General features: G+C 44.2%; 1 protein-coding gene across 2 annotated transcripts; it reads left to right on the forward strand.

Annotated features, from left to right (window-relative positions):
* Window positions 1–299: 299 nt before the first annotated feature.
* Window positions 300–17,811, forward strand: RNF5 (ring finger protein 5). 2 transcript variants are annotated; one of them, XM_070744122.1, is made up of 6 exons: window positions 300–563; window positions 2,402–2,420; window positions 9,282–9,394; window positions 11,961–12,015; window positions 12,144–12,255; window positions 16,594–17,811. In XM_070744122.1, the coding sequence occupies exons 1-6, from the start codon at window positions 415–417 to the stop codon at window positions 16,680–16,682; spliced, it is 537 nt and encodes a 178-aa protein (XP_070600223.1). In that variant the 5' UTR covers window positions 300–414; the 3' UTR covers window positions 16,683–17,811. The 2 variants fall into 2 exon arrangements, with proteins under 2 accessions (XP_070600223.1, XP_070600222.1); XM_070744121.1 differs by having other exon boundaries at window positions 302–563; window positions 12,141–12,255.
* Window positions 17,812–20,374: the final 2,563 nt, after the last annotated feature.

The raw sequence follows: 20,374 nt of genomic DNA on the forward strand, positions 1-20,374 counted from the left end.
TGGGTGGGTTTAGGTTATATTGTTCTTTGAGAGGCTGGCGTTTCTGTCGATCATGACATGCTCCTTGATTTCCCCACCCCCCGCAGTCATATGATATGTTATTTTGCTCAGGGAACGAAGGGGTTTGTGTGTTGGGGGGGGGGGACGTACCGTATTTCAACCAATAACGTAGCCGCGTATTCGACGCCCAAGTATCTCAGCCAATCAAAAAAGTTTTAAGAGCCTGCACAGAATTGAAGGCGGGACCAACTGGAACGTACATAATCAGCTTTGCCAGGTGCCCCAGATGATTATCTTGACCACCAATGAACTGTTTACGAAGCGTGAAAGACGGCGGGAAAGACCAATGATTAAAGAGAGGGCGTTTACATCTCCACCACCCTCCCCTCCCGTTAGTTTAAGTCAGGGCGGAAGATGGCGGCGGCGGCGGCGGCTGGGACAGGTCCAGGGGTTCCAGATGGAGAACCGGAGGGGTCAAACCGCGATCGCAGTGCTTTCGAATGCAACATCTGCCTGGAGCCTGCCAGAGAAGCTGTCATCGGCCTATGCGGCCACCTGTACTGGTGAGCGAGGGAAACGGTACAGAGAGGTGTGCCACAGGCAAGGGAAGAACCAAGAGGCTGATTTAAAAATAGATAAACAAGTAAATAAAAAGCTGCAACAATTGGAAGAAAGCCGAAGTCGGACAGGGGAAGCTGCGCTTCTTCTTTTGCTTTATTTCCATTCTCTCGAAAGAAGCTCCGCCAGCTGCCTCTGGGTTGCTTGGCCACGTTTGGGGTGTAAACAAAGAGGGGGCAGGTCTAGTAGAAGACGGGCAGTGTGGCTTAGTGGTTAGAGAGCAGGGTTTTTTGGGAGGGGGGGGGCTAACCGCATTATCTCCAGCCAACAGTGCCCTTTGGTTGTCCCATCTGTCTGGAAGTCTACAGCAGCGGTCACCAACTGGTAGCCTGCAAGGAAAATTTGGGCTGTCCGCAGAAACATTATTTGCATTTTTTAATACTGCACTAAATACTATCGATTTTTTTTTTAAAATCATATTAGTGGTCCGTGGGATTTAAAATTATGAATTTAGTGGTCCTTGAATTCCAAAAGGTTGCTGATCAGGTAGAAGAATAGAATAAAAGTGAATAGAATAGAATAGAACAGAATAGCATTTAGACTTAGATACCGCTTCACAGTGCTTTACAGCCCTCTCTAAACCAGCGTTTCCCAACCTTGGCAACTTGAAGATATTTGGACTTCAACTCCCAGAATTCTGGGAGTTGAAGTCCAGATATCTTCAAGTTGCCAAGGTTGGGAAACACTGCTCTAAACAGTTTACAGAGAGTAAGCATATTGCCCCCAACAATCATTTTACCCACCTCAGAAGGTTGGAAGGCTGAGTCAACCTTGAGCCTACTGAGATTTGATCTGCCAAAACTGCTGGCAGCCGGTGATCAGCAGAAGTAGTTTGCAGTACTGCACTCTAACCACTGCACCACCGAGGCTCATCACGAATAGAAAATAGAATAGAATAGAGACTAGAATTGGCCAAGTGTGATTGGACACATAAGGAATTTGTCTTTGGTGCATACGCTCTCAGTGTATATAAAAGAAAAGATACATTTGTCAAGAATCACGAGGTACAACACTTAATGAGGGTGGTCAAGGGGAGGACCCCAAGGTCATCACCAACTCCCAATATTGCCAAGCTGGCTTCATGCAAGATATTACACTGAGCTAATTTGTGTAGTTTGTGGCCTTACAAGTGGGGTAAACCTCCCCCACTACCACCCTCAATTGCCCCAGCCTATATTTAGATTTATATGCCGGTGTAATTGGAGAAACCCAGCAACTGTGTTTCGTTCACTTAGATTTATGATGGATTTTACAGATAGTCCTTGACTTACAATCATTTGTTTAGTGACTGTTTGAAGTTACAACTGCACTGGGAAAAAAATCATTTTTCACACGTCCTTTGCTGATCCCCACGGTCGAGGGCCTCAAAATTCAAACACTTGGCAACTGGTTCATATTTATGATGGTTACAGTATTCTGGGATCCCCTTTTGCGACCTTCTGACAAGCAGTGGGGAAGCCATGTTCACTTAACAATCAAGTTGCTAATTTGACAACTGCAGTGATTCGCTTAACGGCAGCAAAACAGGATGGAAACCCCATTAACAACTGTTTCACCTAGCAACAAAAATGTTAGCCTCAGTTGTGATTATAAGTTTGGACTATCTGTATTTGCATCATTTATTGATTCTTACATTTGTATAGCCACCTATCTACCAAGTGTCACTTGTGGATTTTTTTTGTGTGCCTATCAAAATTCTGATTACGTATTTAATTTCTCTGCATGTCAGCTTTTTCCAGATTTCTTTTTAATGCTCTTGTACCTTTTCTTCTCTTTTTTCCAGCTGGCCTTGTCTTCACCAGGTGAGTCGCTCTGTTTATTTGGACACTGGCTGTAAGATTGGCTGGAGTTGAAATGCTTAATTAACTTTCCCTGTTGCATCTCTTCCAGATATACTAACATCTACAGTTTTCCAGAATTCTTAGGCAGCATAGCTACTAGTTGGGGACAGAGTAGTCACTAGCTGGGGATTATGGGTGATACAGTGATTTTGAGGACACCAGGTCAGCCAAGGCTGGCCTAATGTTGGAAAAAATCTAGGTATTTCTAGGCTAAAAGTAATATCCAAAGAGAATACAGATGGTGGTCAACAGTGGAAGTGATGTGCCGGTGCCTGGAGGCTGTTGGGGTCTGGATGGGTGTCAACAGGCTCAAACTCAACCCTGATAAGATGGAGTGGCTGTGGGTTTCGCCTCCCAAGGACAATTCCATCGGTCCATCCATTACCCGGGGGGGGATTATTGACCCCCTCGGAGAGGGTCCGCAACTTGGGCGTCCTCCTCGATCCACAGATAAAGAATCCCAGCGGCCAATCAGGTCCCACAGAGTTGGCCTTCTCTGGGTCCCATCGACTAAACAATGTCATTTGGCAGGACCCAGGAGAAGAGCCTTCTCTGTGGTGGCCCCGGCCCTCTGGAATCAACTCCCCCCGGAGATTCAAATTGCCCCTACCCTTCCCGCCTTCCCCAAGATGTTGCTGCTCATAGTCGCTCATGCCCTCATCGCCTCGAGGTTCGATTACTGCAATGCTCTCTATGTGGGGCTACCTTTGAAAAGTGTTCGGAAACTTCAAATCGTGCAGAATGCGGCTGCGAGAGCTATCGTGGGGCTTCCCAGATTCGCCCACGTTTCTACAACACTCCGTGGCCTGCACTGGCTGCCGATCAGTTTCCGGTCACAATTCAAAGTGCTGGTAATGACCTTTAAATGGCATTGGACCAGAATACCTCTGGAACCGCCTTCTACCGCACAATGTCGTTTGGTGGGCCCCAGGGGAAGAGCCTTCTCTGTGGCGGCCCCGGCCCTCTGGAATCAACTCCCCTGAGAGATTCAAATTGCCCCCACCCTCCTTGTCTTTCGCAAATTACTCAAGACCCACCTATATCGCCAGGCATGGGGGAACTGAGACACTTCCCCCAGGCTTTTACATTTTATGTTTGGTATATATGTGTTGTATGGTTTTAATTGCTGGGGATTTATATATCTTTTTCTTTTAATATTAGATTTGTTCACTGTTATATTGTCTTTTATTATTGTTGTGAGCCGCCCCGAGTCTTCGGAGAGGGGTGGCATACAAATCTAATACATTATTATTATTATTATTATTATTATTATTATTATTATTATTAACTGCAGTGGTGTAGAGTTTCCGACCTAAGCAGGGGGTTGGACTCTATTATTGTTGTTGCTGCTGCTGCTGTTACTATTATTGATTCATTTAACAACTGTGACAAGAAATGGGACAAAACTCAATTAACAAATGTCTCACTTAACAGAAATGTTGGGTTCAATTATGGTCATAAGTCAAGGACTACCTGTATTTATGACCCAATTTTGAAGTATCAACAGCTGTCCCTCATCTCCTTCGATGGCCCCATGATTGCATTTTGCATAATACAATTCTTGCATAAGCATTTGACTGATTGCTGTGGACCTTTGGACTCTCTTAGTAAAGCATTTTTAATCAGAGCTGTCCTTGAAGTGAATCTCTCATGGCCTTAAGTATGAATGGGCCGAATTTCTTAAATATTTATTTATTTATTTATTAGATTTGTATGCTGCCCCTCTCCGCAGACTCGGAAATTATATTCAGCTGAGGGTAACAAGCCATTCAAATAGAGCTGTGGTAGCGCTGCAGTTAGAATGTAGTGCAGGTTAATTTTGCCAGCAGTTTGATTCTGACTGGCTCAAAATTGACTGAGACTTCCATTCTTCCCATGGAAGATGCCCATGTTGCACCAACACTCCGCAGTCTGCATTGGTTGCCGATCAGTTTCCGGTCACAATTCCAAGTGTTGGTTATGACCTATAAAGCCCTTAATGGCACCGGACCAGACCGCCTTCTGCTGCATGAATCCCAGCGACCGGATAGGTCCCACAGAGTGGGTCTTCTCCGGGTCCCGTCAACTAAATAATGCCGCCTGGTGGGACCCAGGGGAAGAGCCTTCTCTGTGGCGGCCCCGGCCCTCTGGAAACAACTCCCCCCCGAGATTAGAATTGCTCCCACCCTCCTTGCCTTTCGTAAGCTTCTTAAAACCCACCTCTGCCGCCAGACATGGGGAAATTGAGATACTCTTTCCCCCTAGGCCTTTACAATTTTATGCATGGTATGTCTGTATGTATGTTTGGTTTTACAATAGGGGTTTTTAACTGTTTATATTGGATTGTCGTATGCTGTTTACTACTGTTGTTAGCCGCCCCGAGTCTACGGAAAGGGGCGGCATACAAATCCAATCCAATCCAATCTTCCAAGGTCGGAAAAATGAGAACTCAGATTGTTGGGGAACAATATGTTGACTCTATAAACTGCCTAGATTGAGCTGTAAAACACTGAAGCGGTATATAAATCTAAGTCCATGATGGTGAACTGACAGCACGCGTGCCACCTGTGGCAAGCGGAGCCATATTTGAGGGCACATGACACATTGATTGCCCTATGTCAGCTCCAGTGCGCATAAGTGTGTTGGCCAGCTAATTTTCGGCCTTGGGGAAAGCCGTTTTCATCCTCCCCAGGCTTCAGGAGGCTTCCCTTAAGCTTCCAAAGTGTTTTCTGGACTTTGTGATTTTTTTGGGGTGGCGGGGAATGAAACTTTAATTTTGGGTTTTGTTGTACATACTCTTGATCATTTGGAGGATGATGAAGATATTGAGGACTCAGATTCAGATAGTGTTTATGAAGTAGTGGGGGCCCCAGGGTTACAGGTAGTAGAACAGGTGGGAGGCCAGCCACAGGATGGGGCTATGAGTTCAGGATCTAGTGAGGGAGAATCAGACGCTCGCTGGGTTAATCCTAAATTCAGAAGAATTCAGAGACGTAGAGAGCAAAGGTCTGGAAGAAGATATTAAGGAGAGGAATGGATTAAATATTGAGTGAGGTAGAAGGGTGGAGTTTCAACTTTGCCGAACAGAAATATGGAGGGGTTTTCCTCCACAGTAAGCTGAAGTATTTTGTATTGTATTTAGTCAGAGTGGCTGTTTTTTATAGCTATGTATTTAGGAAATAAATCTTGTCTAAGTTAAGCAGAAAAAAGAATGTGAGGAATGCAGCTAGAAGAGAGATAACGGACCGATTGATGTCGGAAATGTGCTGAAGTACAAGAGAGCAGAGAAATAAATGGAATTGCTTTATTCATGAAATGATGCATTTAATGAGAGTTATCTGTAATTACTAAACTTCTACCAGAAACCAGAACAGGTTTTGCCAATTAGATAGATCTGGTGTTATAGAAGTGGCTGATTTATACTATTATGGAAAAGTAAAAAGCTGAGGTTTGATGTCAGTGCCCCTTATTCTAGTGCACCGGTCAGAAATTAATGCCTCCCCCCCTTTTTTCTTTCCCCTTTCCTTCCCCTTCCCCATATTTTTATTCCGTAAGCCGCCCTGAGTTCACGGGTGGCCTAGAAATCCAAATCAATCAATCAGTCAATCAACCAATCAATATTCCCTAGTACAGTGTTGGTGAACCTTTTTTGGTTCGTGTGCCAAAAGTGTGGGTATGCATGCGCTAGAATGCACACAAGTGCCCACACCCATTCTCCCCCACCTCCCACGCACGCGCACACCCCTGGGCTGCCCCTGCTCATGTGCACAACCCCCCCTGCCCCCCCACGTATGCGCACAGGCCTCACTGAAGCCTGGGACGGTGAAAAAACGGGCAAACTAGAAGTTCGGAAAAATGGACTTTGGGCTGTTTTTCACACTCCGGAGGCTTCGAGAAAGCTTCCCTGAAGCCTCCAGAGGGCAAAACGGCCTTCCCCAAGGTTGAAAATCAGTTGGCTAGTGTGTGCATGCGTCCTGGAGCTGACATAGAAACATAGAAGACTGACAGCAGAAAAAGACCTCATGGTCCATCTAGTCTGCCCTTATACTATGTCCTGTATTTTATCTTAGGATGGATCTATGTTTATCCCAGGCATGTTTAAATTCAGTTACTGTGGATTTCCACGTCTGGTGGAAGTTTGTTCCAAGGATCTACTACTCTTTCAGTAAAATAATATTTTCTCATGTTGCTTTTGATCTTTCCCCCAACTAACCTAAGATTGTGTTCCCTTGTTCTTGGGTTCGCTTTCCTATTAAAAACACTTCCCTCCTGAACCTTATTTAACCCTTTGACATATTTAAATGTTTCGATCATGTCCCTCCTTTTCCTTCTATCCTCCAGACTATAGAGATTGAGTTCATTAAGTCTTTCCTGATACGTTTTATGCTTAAGACCTTCCACCATTTTTGTAGCCCGTCTTTGGACCAGTTCAATTTTGTCAATATCTTTTTGTAGGAGAGGTCTCCAGAACTGAACACAGTATTCCAAATGTGGTCTCACCAGCGCTCTATATAGTGGGATCACAATCTCCCTCTTCCTGCTTGTTATACCTCTAGCTATGCAGCCAAGCATCCTACTTGCTTTCCCTACCGCCCGACCACTCTGCTCACCCATTTTGAGACTGTCAGAAATCACTACCCCTAAATCCTTCTCTTCTGAAGTTTTTGCTAACACAGAACTGCCAATACAATGAAACATAGGGCAACGTGCCCTCCAATATGACTCCACTTGCCACCTGTGGCACACCTGTGGCACACGCCATCACTGCCCAAGGATATATTCTTGTATTTTCTTTGTATGCAACATTATAACCTAATAAAAAAAAATTTTTTTGAAAAAAGTTGCTGCAAATAGATACAAAGCTCCAACCTGTGGCTTTAGATCTCAGCTTGGCAGCTCCTTATTCCATCGGCAGCCATTTTTAAAATGAAAAGCCATTTGTCACAGGAAACATGGTGTCAGGCCAGTGCAGATGTTGATGACAAATCAACGGTTTGCCACACTATCTGTAGAAGGCCTGATGTTTATGGGAACTTGGGTGGGGTGATTTCACGAGGGAGCAGATGCAGCCACAAAACATTCTTTTGAGAAGTTCAAGGCCATCCTATGTACACCACCTGGGTGGAAGCGGGAAGAGCAGTTGCCACCCTGGCACAACCTAAGTAGGCAATGTGACAAGTTTGGGGGGACGGGGCAAGGCATGTGAACTTTTAATTGGGTAGGAAACTCAGATTCAGGTTCCCAGTGTGAATGCCAGGATGGCTCCAGAAATACATTGGAACTTTGAGGAATACAGTGGTACCTCTACTTAGGAACGCCTCTACTTAAGAACTTTTCTAGATAAGAACCGGGTGCTCAAGATATTTTTGCCTCATCTCAAGAACCATTTTGTACTTAAGAACCGGAGCCCGGAAAAATTTCCTAGCAAATTTGAGAGCGGCACGAAGGCCTGGCCAGTTTCCTGCCACTCCCCCTTTAATCCCGGCCATCTCAGGCTTTTCTGGGGCTGCCAGAGGAGCATTTCAGTGGCGTTTGAGGAGGATTTGACAGTCTAGAGCGAATGGAGCGTTTTCCTTTCTCTGGGCGCTTGGAGAGGGAATAAACCACTTCGCTGTGGTGACTCCCTCACGCTTCCTCCCATACACCCAGCGCGAGGTTGCCTCCCGTAGCATTTGGGTGTGGAAAGGCAAAAGGGGGCGCTTCGCCTTTGCCAGATCAATTTGGCTTCAGCCAAACCGAGGAGTCACCACACTGAAGGAAAGGCGCCGGCTACAAACAGAGCGAGCGAGAGGAGAGGGTAGCCCTTCAGCATGGGAAGGAAGAGGAAGCAGGCAGCAGCAGCAGAGCAGCCACCTTTCGGTCAAAGGAGCGGGAGGTTCCCCCCTCTCGCCCGCCTAGGTTTTTTCCTCTGGCACAGTGCATGGGAGGCAGCCTTGCGCCGGGTGTATGGGGAGGCGCGCATGCCTGCCACTCACATCGATGGAGCTGTGCACACATGTGTGTACCTGCCATTCATAAACTCCACCCCGCAAAAACCAGGCCATGCCACCAAGGAGGAAATGTTAGCAATAGCAATAGCATTTAGACTTATATACCGCTTCACAATGCTTTTACAGCCCTCTCTAAGTGGTTTACAGAATCAACCACTCTCCTATGCCCTGGTCAGACCACAACTGGAGTATTGTGTTCAGTTCTGTTCACTACACTTCAAAAGAGACATTGAAACTCTGGAGAAGCTGTAGAAAAGAGCAACCAAAATGATCAGGGGTCTAGAAACCAAGACTTACGAAGAGAGACTGCGGGAACTGGGCATGGATAGCCTAGAGAAAAGGGGAGCCAGAGCGGACATGATAGCAGTCTACAGGTATACGAGGGGTTGCCACAGAGAGGAGGGGGTCACTTTATTCTCCGGGGCACCAGAGGGCCGGACGAGGAACAACGGCTGGAAGCTGACCAAGGAGAGATTCTGGAAATAAAGAAGAACTTCCTGACCTACCAGCGGACGTTGTGAACTCCAATGCTCTGGACATTTTTAAGAGGAAATTGGACTGCCATTTGGCTGGGGTGCTATAGGGTTCCTGCTCAGGCAGGGGGTTGGACTTGATGACCCGCATGGTCCTTTCCAACTCTAATAATAAATAAATAAATAAACCTATTGCCCCCAACAATCCAGGTCCTCATTTTAACCACCTCGGAAGGATGGAAGGCTGAGTCAACCTTCCGCCAGTGGTGAGATTAGAACTGCTGAACTACAGGTAGCAGTTAGCTGAAGTATCCTGCAGTGCTGCACTCAAGCTCTACGATTCTGTGTTCTGCGTAACTTACAAGTCTTCTTCCTTTCAGTGGTTAGAGACCCGGCCGGAGCGTCAGGAATGTCCGGTGTGCAAGGCCGGCATCAGCCGGGACAAAGTCATTCCTCTCTATGGACGTGGAAGCTCGGCTCAGCAGGATCCCAGGTAAAGGATTCCCTACTTTATCGGCATTTCAATAGGTAAAGATAAAAGAGTCCGTGCGGATTTTACTCCGCTAGCTGATAAAGTGTCCAAATTATGATATTGTGGCCATAGAGATGCTGCAATGATCTTAAATACATGAAACAGGACCATTTTTCAGCGATAGTGTAAATTTTAAACAGTCGTTAAACGAATGGTTTTAAGTCGTTGGCTACCTGTAATTGTTTTAATTCATTGTGTGGATTTTAGAAACATAGAAGACTGATGGCAGAAAAAGACCTCATGGTCCATCTAGTCTGCCCTTATACTATTTCCTGTATTTTTATCTTAGGATGGATATATGTTTATCCCAGGCATGTTTAAATTCAGTTACTGTGGATTTACCAACCACGTCTGCTGGAAGTTTGTTCCAAGCATCTACTTCTCTTTCAGTAAAATAATATTTTCTCACGTTACTTCTAATCTTTCCCCCAACTAACTTCAGATTGTGTCTCCTTGTTCTTGGGTTCACTTTCCTATTAAAAACGCTTCCCTCCTGAACCTTATTTAACCCTTTAACATATTTAAATGTTTCGATCATGTCCCCCCTTTCCCTTCTGTCCTCCAGACTATACAGATTGAGTTCATTAAGTCTTTCCTGATACGTTTTATGCTTCCAGATGTGGTCTCACCAGCGCTCTATACAGTGGGATCACAATCTCCCTCTTCCTGCTTGTTATACCTCTAGCTATGCAGCCAAGCCTTCTACTCGCATTCCTTACCACCTGACCGCACTGTTCACCCATTTTGAGACTGTCAGAAATCACTACCCCTAAATCCTTCTCTTCTGAAGTTTTTGCTAACACAGAACTGCCAATACAATACTCAGATTGAGGATTCCTTTTCCCCAAGTGCATTATTTTACATTTGGAAACATTAAACTGCAGTTTCCATTGCTTTGAACATTTATCTAGTAAAGCTAAATCATTTACCATATTACAGACGCCTCCAGGAATCAGAAATCACTACCCCTAAATCCTTCTCTTTTGTAATCCATCTGGGTGGGTAACCTGATTAAATCAAATAAATTCAATTAAAATTATGTCACCAAAGAAGAAACGATCATTGTTGTCCCAAAGGTGCTCTTTCGAGAGGCAGCTGGACTTTCTGGTTTTTCTCTGAAGAAGTTTCGCTTCTCATCCAAGACGTTTCTTCAGCTCAGACTGGATAGTGGGGAATGGAAGGATTTATACCCCTTGCAGGCAGCTGGTCTTTTGCATCCTTTTAGAGCAGTGGTTCTCAACCTGAGTGTCGGGACCCGTTTGGGGGCCAAATAACCGTTTCACAGGGGTCACCTAAGACCCCAAGAAAAGACAAATTTCCCATGGTGTTAGGAACTAAAGCTTCTATTCTGGCACCTTGGAACATATTTTTACAATCCGACTAATCAGGCGTTTACAGTGGGGGTGCCCCTCTGACCTGCCTGCCAATCAACTTAAAGCTCTGTTGGGAGAATTGGCACTAGACTTATGTTTGGGAGTCACCACAACATCATGAACTGTATTAAGGGGTGTCGGCATTAGAAAGCCGGGGTGGCGCAGCAGGTAGGGTGCTCTACTGCAGGCCACCGAAGCTGACTGTAGATCTGAAGGTCAGAGGTTCAAATCTCATCACCGGCTCAAGGTTGACTCAGCCTTCCATCCTTCCGAGGTGGGTAAAATGAGGACCCGAATTGTGGGGGCAATAGCCTGGCTCTGTTAAAAAGTGCTATTGCTAACATGTTGTAAGCCGCCCTGAGTCTAAGGAGAAGGGCGGCATAAAAATTGAAGGAAGGAAGGAAGGAAGAACAGAAGGAAGGAAGGAAGAAAGAACGAAAGGAAGGGAGGAAGGAAGAAAGGAAGAACGGTTGAGACCCACTGTTTTAGAGAGTCCTTGAGACTACCTGGACGACACAGATAAACCTCCAGATTGCAGTGTTCTGGAGTTATGTGATCAGGTGTGGGCACTAACTTACCTCGCTACTGGGTGGGTGGAGCCTCATGCTGCCACCGCTACCAACAGCTGCCACTACCAGAGCACCTGAACTGGTAGCATTTTACCTCTGCTTTCCTGAATATGATGTACAGTGTTCCCTCGATTTTCGCGTTCCGAGACCGCCCACAAAAGTCGAATTTCCGCGAAGTAGAGATGCGGAAGTAAATACACTATTTATAGCTATGAACAGTATCCCAAGCCTTCCCTTAACACTAAACCCCTAAATTACAATTTCCCATTCCCTTAGCAACCATTTAGATTATTACTCACCATGTTTATTTATTAAAGTTTATTTAAAAAAATGTTTTTTAAAGGCAGATGAAAGTTTAGCAATGACATATGACATCATCGGGTGGGAAAAACTCTGGTATAGGGGAAAAAACCGCGAAGTATTTTTTAATTAATATTTTTGAAAAACCGTGGTATAGACGTTCCGCGAAGTTCGAACCCGCAAAAATCGAGGGAACACTGTATTTGGCACTGCAAAGACTGGAGGGTGCGAAAAGCAACAGGACTGAGGTCGCGGGTATAATCCTGTTTTTTCTCTATCACACAGATTGAAAACTCCCCCACGACCCCGAGGGCAACGCCCGGAGCCTGAATCGCGAGGGGTGAGTGCAGCCCACTTCTAACTTCCCTTCCGAAATCCAGCCCGGATTACAACGCGCTCTTCTACAACTCACCTGTTACCCTACCCTACTCCTCCTTATTTTTTTTCTTCTCCTCCCCATCTCAGCAGGGCATTGGCACCTTCCCTGAAGCCGCCACAGGCTTCCACATGGCATTCGGCATTGGCGCATTCCCTTTCGGCTTTTTCGCTACGGGCTACAGTGCTCCGGGAGAAAGAGCAGGTAAGGGGCTGCCGTAAAGAGGGGGCAGGGTCAGTGCTTACAGAACTTACATAGAAACATAGAAGACTGATGGCAGAAAAAGACCCCATGGTCCATCTAGTCTGCCCTTATACTATTTCCTGTATTATATCTTACGATGGATATATGTTTATCCCAGGCATGTTTAAATTCAGTTACTGTGGATTTACCAACCACGTCTGCTGGAAGTTTGTTCCAAGCATCTACTACTCTTTCAGTGAAATAATATTTCCTCACATTGCTTTTGACCTTTCCCCCAACTAACTTCAGATTGTGTCCCCTTGTTCTTGTGTTCACTTTCCTATTAAAAACACTTCCCTCCTGAACCTTATTTAACCCTTTTAACATATTTAAATGTTTCGATCATGTCCCCCCTTTTCCTTCTGTCCTCCAGACTATACAGATTGAGTTCATTAAGTCTTTCCTGATACGTTTTATGCTTAAGACCTTCCACCATTCTTGTAGCCCGTCTTTGGACCCGTTCAATTTTGTCAATATCTTTTTGTAGGTGAGGTCTCCAGAACTGAACACAGTATTCCAAATGTGGTCTCACCAGCGCTCCATATAAGGGGATCACAATCTCCCTCTTCCTGCTTGTTATACCTCTAGCTATGCAGCCAAGCATCAACATACACCAACTCTCCGCAGTCTGCATTGGTTGCTGATCAGTTTCCGTTCACAATTCAAAGTGTTGGTTATGACCTATAAAGCCCTTCATGGCATCGGGCTAGAATACCTCCGGGACTGCCTTCTGCCGCACGAATCCCAGCGACCAGTTAGGTCCCACAGAGTTGGCCTTCTCCGGGTCCCGTCGACTAAACAATGCCATTTGGCGGGACCCAGGGGAAGAGCCTTCTCTGTGGCGGCCCCGACCCTCTGGAACCAGCTCCCCTCGGAGATTAGAATTGCCCCCACCCTCCTCGCCTTTCGTAAACTCCTTAAAACCCACCTCTGCCATCAGGCATGGGGGAATTGAAACATCTCCCCCGGGCCTATACAGTTTATGTATGGTATGCTTGTGTGTATGTTTGCTTTTAATAGTGGGGCTTTTAAAGTGTTTCTTTTAAATTATTAGATTTGTCGTATATTGTTTATTATTGCTGTGAGCCGCCCCGAGTCTACGGAGAGGGGCGGCATACAAATCTAGTAAGTAAGTAAGTAAGTAAGTAAGTAAGTAAGTAAGTAAGTAAGTAAGTAAGTAAGTAAGTAAACGAACAAACAAACAAACAAACTGGGGTTTGTTAGAATATTCATGACAGGGAGGTCCAATGGTGATGTCATTCAAAGAGACAGGAGGCAAGAATGCATGTTGTTGGGGGAAGGCACATATTGTCCAGCACAAAACCTTGCACCCTTTTTTATTGTCCTCCATTAGCCATCAAGTTACATTTCATTGGATATTACACATTTGGAATACTGTGTTCAGTTCTGGAGACCTCGCCTACAAAAAGATATTGACAAAATTGAACGGGTCCAAAGACAGGCTACAAGAATGGTAGAAGGTCTTAAGTATAAAACGTATCAGGAAAGACTTAATGAACTCAATCTGTATAGTCTGGAGGACAGAAGGAAAAGGGGGGACATGATCGAAACATTTAAATATGTTAAAGGGTTAAATGAGGTTCAGGAGGGAAGTGTTTTTAATAGGAAAGTGAACACAAGAACAAGGGGACACAATCTGAAGTTAGTTGGGGGAATGATCAAAGGCAACATGAGAAAATATTATTTTACTGAAAGAATAGTAGATGCTCGGAACAAACTTCCAGCAGACATGGTTGGTAAATGCACAGTAACTGAATTTAAACATGCCTGGGATAAACATATATCCATTGTAAGATAAAATACAGGAAATAGTATAAGGGCAGACTAGATGGACAATGAGGTCTTTTTCTGCTGTCAGTCTTCTATGTTTCTATGTTTCTATTCTGAACTAGAAACTGCTCGGGTTTTGCTTGTAATTGTTACTATGTTGAAGAATAACTCTGCTACTGGTATTGTAAATATATATATACTAGCTGTACCCGGCTACACGTTGCTGTGGCTCAGCCTGGTTTGCTGACTATAGAACATGCAACATACAATTGTGCGTGTGAAAAGCAATCCGTATGTAGATCTAAACCGTACAATTCTGAAGATTGGCCTTGAGCTTTGTTGATGGTGATTGTAAACGCCAATCGAATTGGGAATTGCAATCTCTGAAATTGAAATGGCATATCGGTTGGAATCATGGGAATGCGAGGAATGAGGACATCTTCACCTTTGAAAGGTCATGACCTTTGCACGTTGAATGGCAATTTCAAAGCAGAATGAGCACATATGGAAATGAGAGAATTTGCCATACAGCTTCACCGAGTCTTCGGAGAGGGGCAGCATACAAATCTAATAAATTCAAATTCAATTCAATTCATTGCTGCTGTTTTTACTTGTCACAGGTGTGACATCAATATAATATAAAAACACATGCATATTCAAATGCAACGTTGTGTCAAAATTTAAAGCCATTGGTGAAGAAGGTCCTGTTTTATGCACCTGCATGTTTTACCTGGTGCGACTGGCACTATTAACCATAAAACAAGATTAGTTGTTCAGGGATTTTAACAGCCCAGGGCACCTATTCTGGAGGGAGGCAAGTTCCCTAAGGATGGGCTCCAACACATGCCCGAAAGCTTGGAAGAATAAAGGTTTGTTGTCAGTAACCGTCTCAAAAGGGTTCCTGCAACGTTATATTAGACAGGTAAATTGGTTTTCATTTGTGAATATCTGCCTCCTGTTGCCATGTGGCTCAATTCCCATGATGTTGGTTAGATCAGGATTACCATATCTCTGAGCAGGCAAAGGAGGACACACAACTGGAATAGAAGAGACACCACCCCACTTAGCATCCATAACAAAAATTATTATTATTATTATTATTATTATTATTATTATTATTATTATTAATTAGATTTGTATGCCGCCCCTCTCCGTAGACTCGGGGCGGCTCACAACAGTGATAAAAACAATACATAATGACAAATCTAATAATTAGAATCTAAAATAGCAATTATACATATAAAAAAATCTAAAAGGGAAACCCCAGTAAATAAAAGCATACATACAGTCATATTGTGCACAGAAACTACATAGGCAGGGGGAAAGTGTCTCAGTTCCCCCAAGCTTGACGACAGAGGTGGGTTTTGAGGAGTTTACGAAAGGCAAGGAGGGTGGGGGCGGTCCTAATCTCCGGGGGGGAAGCTGATTCCAGAGGGTCGGGGCCGCCACAGAGAAGGCTCTTCCCTTGGGTCCTGCCAGACGGCATTGTTTAGTCGACGGGATCTGGAGAAGGCCAACTCTGTGGGACCTAACTGGTCGCTGGGATTCGTGCGGCAGAAGGCGGTCTCACAGATATTCTGGTCCGGTGCCATGAAGGGCTTTATAGGTCATAACCAACACTTTGAATTGTGACCCGAAACTGATTGGCAACCAATGCAGACTGCGGAGTGTTGGTGTGACATGGGCATATTTTGGAAAGCCCATGATTGCTCTCGCGGCTGCATTATGGTTCTTGAGAAGAGGCAAGTAAATCTTGAACACCTGGTTCTTATCTAGAAAAGTTCGTAAGTAGAGGTGTTTTTTTTTTTTTATAATAAACTTTATTAATTTTCAGTAAAAAACACATACAAACTTACAAACATTTAAACACATATTAGGGGTTACAATTACCCCTCTTTTCTTCAAGTCAATTTTTAATACAGAAAAAAGGATAAAATCTTAAATCTTTAAATCAAACTAATATTCTAATTGAAAAGAAGAACTTTGTTTACATATTCTAATAAACATAAAATTAAATTGATAAAAAAAAAGAAGCCAACAACACTAACAACAAAAAATATCAATAACATTTACTTGTATTCATACCGTTTTCGTTACCTTATTTTCAACTTTATTCTTATCTATCCATGTATAAACCTTATCCCAAATAATATAAAAATCAGATTCTTCTTGATCATTCAGCCTTCTCGTCATCATATCCATCTCTGCACAATCCAGAATTGTTTTTAACTACATCCTCTTTTTTGGGGATATCTTCCCCTTTCCAATTTTGTGCATAAACTATCCTAGCGGCTGTTAAAATATGTACAACCAGAAAAGAAATATCTTTTTTATATTTCTGTTTAGCTATGCCTAGGAGATAAAATTCAGGGGATGTTCTTAGGTAGAATTACCACTGTATTATATTACATTTTATGTTATATATTATGTATTATATTGCGGCCAACTTGCTTTTAGATTTCCCCTTGGCTAACTCTTTCTCTCTCTCTCTCTCCCTTTTTTCCCCAGATACAGATGTGGCCAGACCATCCAGCTGGCAGGATTCGTTATTTCTTTTCATTGCCATCTTCTTTTTCTTCTGGTTACTCAGTGTATAACTGGCTGGACCTCGCTGAGCTTAACCTGTACTAAAAAAAACCCAACAATCTAAAGAACAGAAGGAAAGGACTTTGGTATTGGGGGGAGGTATTGATGGTGAGTGGGAGATAGAGAGGTTTTGGGTGGGTGGTTTTGCTTGCTGAACGCATAGGGGAGATGGAAAGAGGTTAATGCTATATAGTGAAGTAAAATTCTCTCTTTTTCATTCCCCCCCTCCCATCCTGAGAATTAAAACTATAATAGGGCTACTTGCTTCTTCAAGGGGTTTGCAAATGGTTGTCTACATACAACCACAACCTAATTACAGATTGAATGGGGAGTAGCTGTGCTAGAACGATCCCTTTCTATTCTTCAAAGAGGGAAAACTTGAATTACGGCGAAGGTTGGAGAGAACCTAAACAAGACCCACGCCGGATTACTGATTCTTTGCATCGACCATCAATTTGTCTTATTGGGCCAAAGCGGCTAGGCCTGCCCCTTTGCGTAAAAAGTGCATGAATTGGGGATTTTGGAGGGCAAGGAAAGGTGGGGTTGGAACAGATTCTGTCTCGGATAGAAATGTGATGGTGGGGAAATCTCCCCTGTTCAGCCCTCTGCCACGAAATGTGATTGTGGCAAGCGAAGATATTTGGAAGTGAGAGGCAGGGAAGAAGAAGTCCTGTCCTTTCAGAATCCCACAGGAAGTGGCTGCATAATTATTTTAATTTAAGGTCAGGAGATTTCCCCCGAAGAGCTTCTCTTGGGTACTTTTTGTATAGGGCAAATTGCCCGAGTTTTGATGGTGGGTATTTTTGATGCTACGGTGGGTATTTTTTCTCTTCCCTCTCTCCCCTCCTCTCTCTTTTTGAAGGAAGGTTATGTAATCTGTTGGGGTAGCCCAATCCTTTGAGATGGGGGATGCTTGCCCGTCGGTTGTTAATGCTTCATCCATCTCCACCTCTTGCAGCAACATCGGGGAAACACGTTGAGGGTTAGTGAGGGGGCGGTAGATCATCGGACATTGTAGTCTTGACTAACAGTATTTTGTGGTCCAAAGGTTCCTTGGATAATGATTTCATTCGGGGTGAGAGAGAAAGGGATACGATGTCGATTAACCAATGCTTTAATTAAATTCACTCATGATTCCTATCCAGTTGAAGGGACAGTTATTGAGAGGAAAAATTCGCCCGTTTAGAAAGAAAAAGCCCAGAACGCTGCAAACATACAACTAGCCCTCTGCTTATAGTGACCATTCTAAACCAGTGTTTCCCAACCTTGACAATTTGAAGATATTTGGACTTCAACTCCCAGAATCCCCCAGCCAGCATTCGCTGGCTGGGGAATTCTGGGAGTTGAAGTCCAGATATCTTCAAGATGCCAAGGTTGGGGAACACTGTTCTAAACTATGAAAAAAGGGACCTGGGATCCAGATTTGAAATTCTGAAGATTGGTTCTCCTCAGGAGAAACCTGGTTGAATGTTGACCACTTGGTAACACAGCTGCATTTATGTCCTTTGGCAACGTACGATGGTTTCGTCTGAAACTGCACTTTGGGGTATTTTTGGCAAAACCACACTCAGAGGAATCCATTTGTTCTGCTTAACAACCTTGTTGTTCACTTAACGACCCTGGGTTCACTTAAGGACCACAGTGGTTTGCTTAAACACCGCTGGAAAAAGTTTATAAAATCAGGCTGGTTGTTTGGTTGATCTGTTTTATGACCACCGATGGTGGGTATCTACGGGTGCAGTCCAGAGTGCACCAGTATGAACCCACTGATGATGCAATTTTCGGCGATTCCCACCCACCCCTGTCTCCTGAGAAGGAGCTTCTCAGCTGTACTTCAAATGAAGAATAAAGGTATTGCATTGGCAGTTCTGTGTTAGCAAAAACCTCAGAAGAGAAGGATTTAGGGGTAGTGATTTCTGACAGTCTCAAAATGGGAGAGCAGTGTGGTCGGGCGGTAGGAAAAGCAAGTAGGATGCTTGGCTGCATAGCTAGAGGTATAACAAGCAGGAAGAGGGAGATTGTGATCCCCTTATATAGAGCGATAGTGAGACCACATTTGGAATACTGTGTTCAGTTCTGGAGACCTCACCTACAAAAAGATATTGACAAAATTGAACGGGTCCAAAGACGGGCTACAAGAATGGTGGAAGGTCTTAAGCATAAAACGTATCAGGAAAGACTTAATGAACTCAATCTGTATAGTCTGGAGGACAGAAGGAAAAGGGGGGACATGATCGAAACATTTAAATATGTTAAAGGGTTAAATAAGGTTCAGGAGGGAAGTGTTTTTAATAGAAAAGTGAACACAAGAACAAGGGGACACAATCTGAAGTTAGTTGGGGGAAAGATCAAAAGCAACATGAGAAAATATTATTTCACTGAAAGAGTAGTAGATCCTTGGAACAAACTTCCAGCAGACGTGGTTGGTAAATCCACAGTAACTGAATTTAAACATGCCTGGGATAAACATATATCCATTGTAAGATAAAAGACAGGAAATAGTATAAGGGCAGACTAGATGGACCATGAGGTCTTTTTCTGCCGTCAGTCTTCTATGTTTCTATGTTTCTAAAGGTCAACATTATGATGAGGGTGGGAAGGAGGGCTTCTTCTGGCACAGAGATGCCAGGAAAAAAAAATTCGCCGAAAATTGCATCATCAGTGGGTTCATTACATCATCAGTGGTGCTCTGGACCGCACAGGTAGGAACCCACCACTGATGACCACTGCAACGCATAACTAATAGGCAGGCTCCATTGCAGTTATAAGTTGAGGACAACCTATAGCAGTGATGGCGAACTTATGGTACACGGATCCATATCTGCTGGCACACGAGCCGTTGCCCTAGCTCAGCTCCAATGTGCATGTGTGTGCCGGCCAGCTGATTTTTGGCTCACACAGAGGCTCCGGAAGGGTGTTTTTGGCTTCCAGAAAGCCTCTGGAGGAGTGGGGGAGGACGTTTTTACCCTCCCCGGACTCTAGGGAAGCCTTTAGAGCCTGGAGAGGATGAAACACAAGCCTACTGGGTCCATCAGAAGTTGGGAAACAGGCCATTTCCGGCCTCCAGAGGGGCTCTGGGGGGTTGGGGGAAGTTGTTTTCGCCCCCTCCAGGCATTGAATTATGGGGGTGGGCACTCGATAGTCCATGCCCTCGCTCTTTCGGCACCTGAGGGAAAAAAGGTTTGCCATCACTGACCTATAGGATCAAAACTTATGCTGGCACGCCTGAAAAGAGTGTCACGTTATGAGGAGCACATTACACCTAACAAGATTTTTTTCCAGCGGCAGAAAGTGTTGGTTTCATTGTCTAGGACAGGGGTAGGCAAACTTGGCTCTTCTATGACTTGTGGACTTCAACTCCCAGAATTCCTGAACTAACACAATTGGCTCAGGAATTCTGGGAGTTGAAGTCCACAAGTCATAGAAGAGCCAATTTGCCTACTCCTGGTCTAGGATCATAGGTGGCTTGCTGAGCCTTATTTATTTATTTATTTATTTATTTATTTATTTATTTATTTATTTATTAGATTTGTATGCCGCCCCTCTCTGTAGACTCGGGGCGGCTCACAACACAATAAAACAGTTCATGACAAATCTAATAATTATAATTTAAAATATTTTTTAAAAACCCAGAGCTTACGAAAGGCAAGGAGAGTAGGGGCAGTTCTAATCTCTGGGGGGAGCTGGTTCCAGAGAGTCGGGG

Source organism: Erythrolamprus reginae, chromosome 2, assembly GCF_031021105.1.
Source record: "Erythrolamprus reginae isolate rEryReg1 chromosome 2, rEryReg1.hap1, whole genome shotgun sequence".
NCBI classification, from domain to species: domain Eukaryota; kingdom Metazoa; phylum Chordata; class Lepidosauria; order Squamata; family Dipsadidae; genus Erythrolamprus; species Erythrolamprus reginae.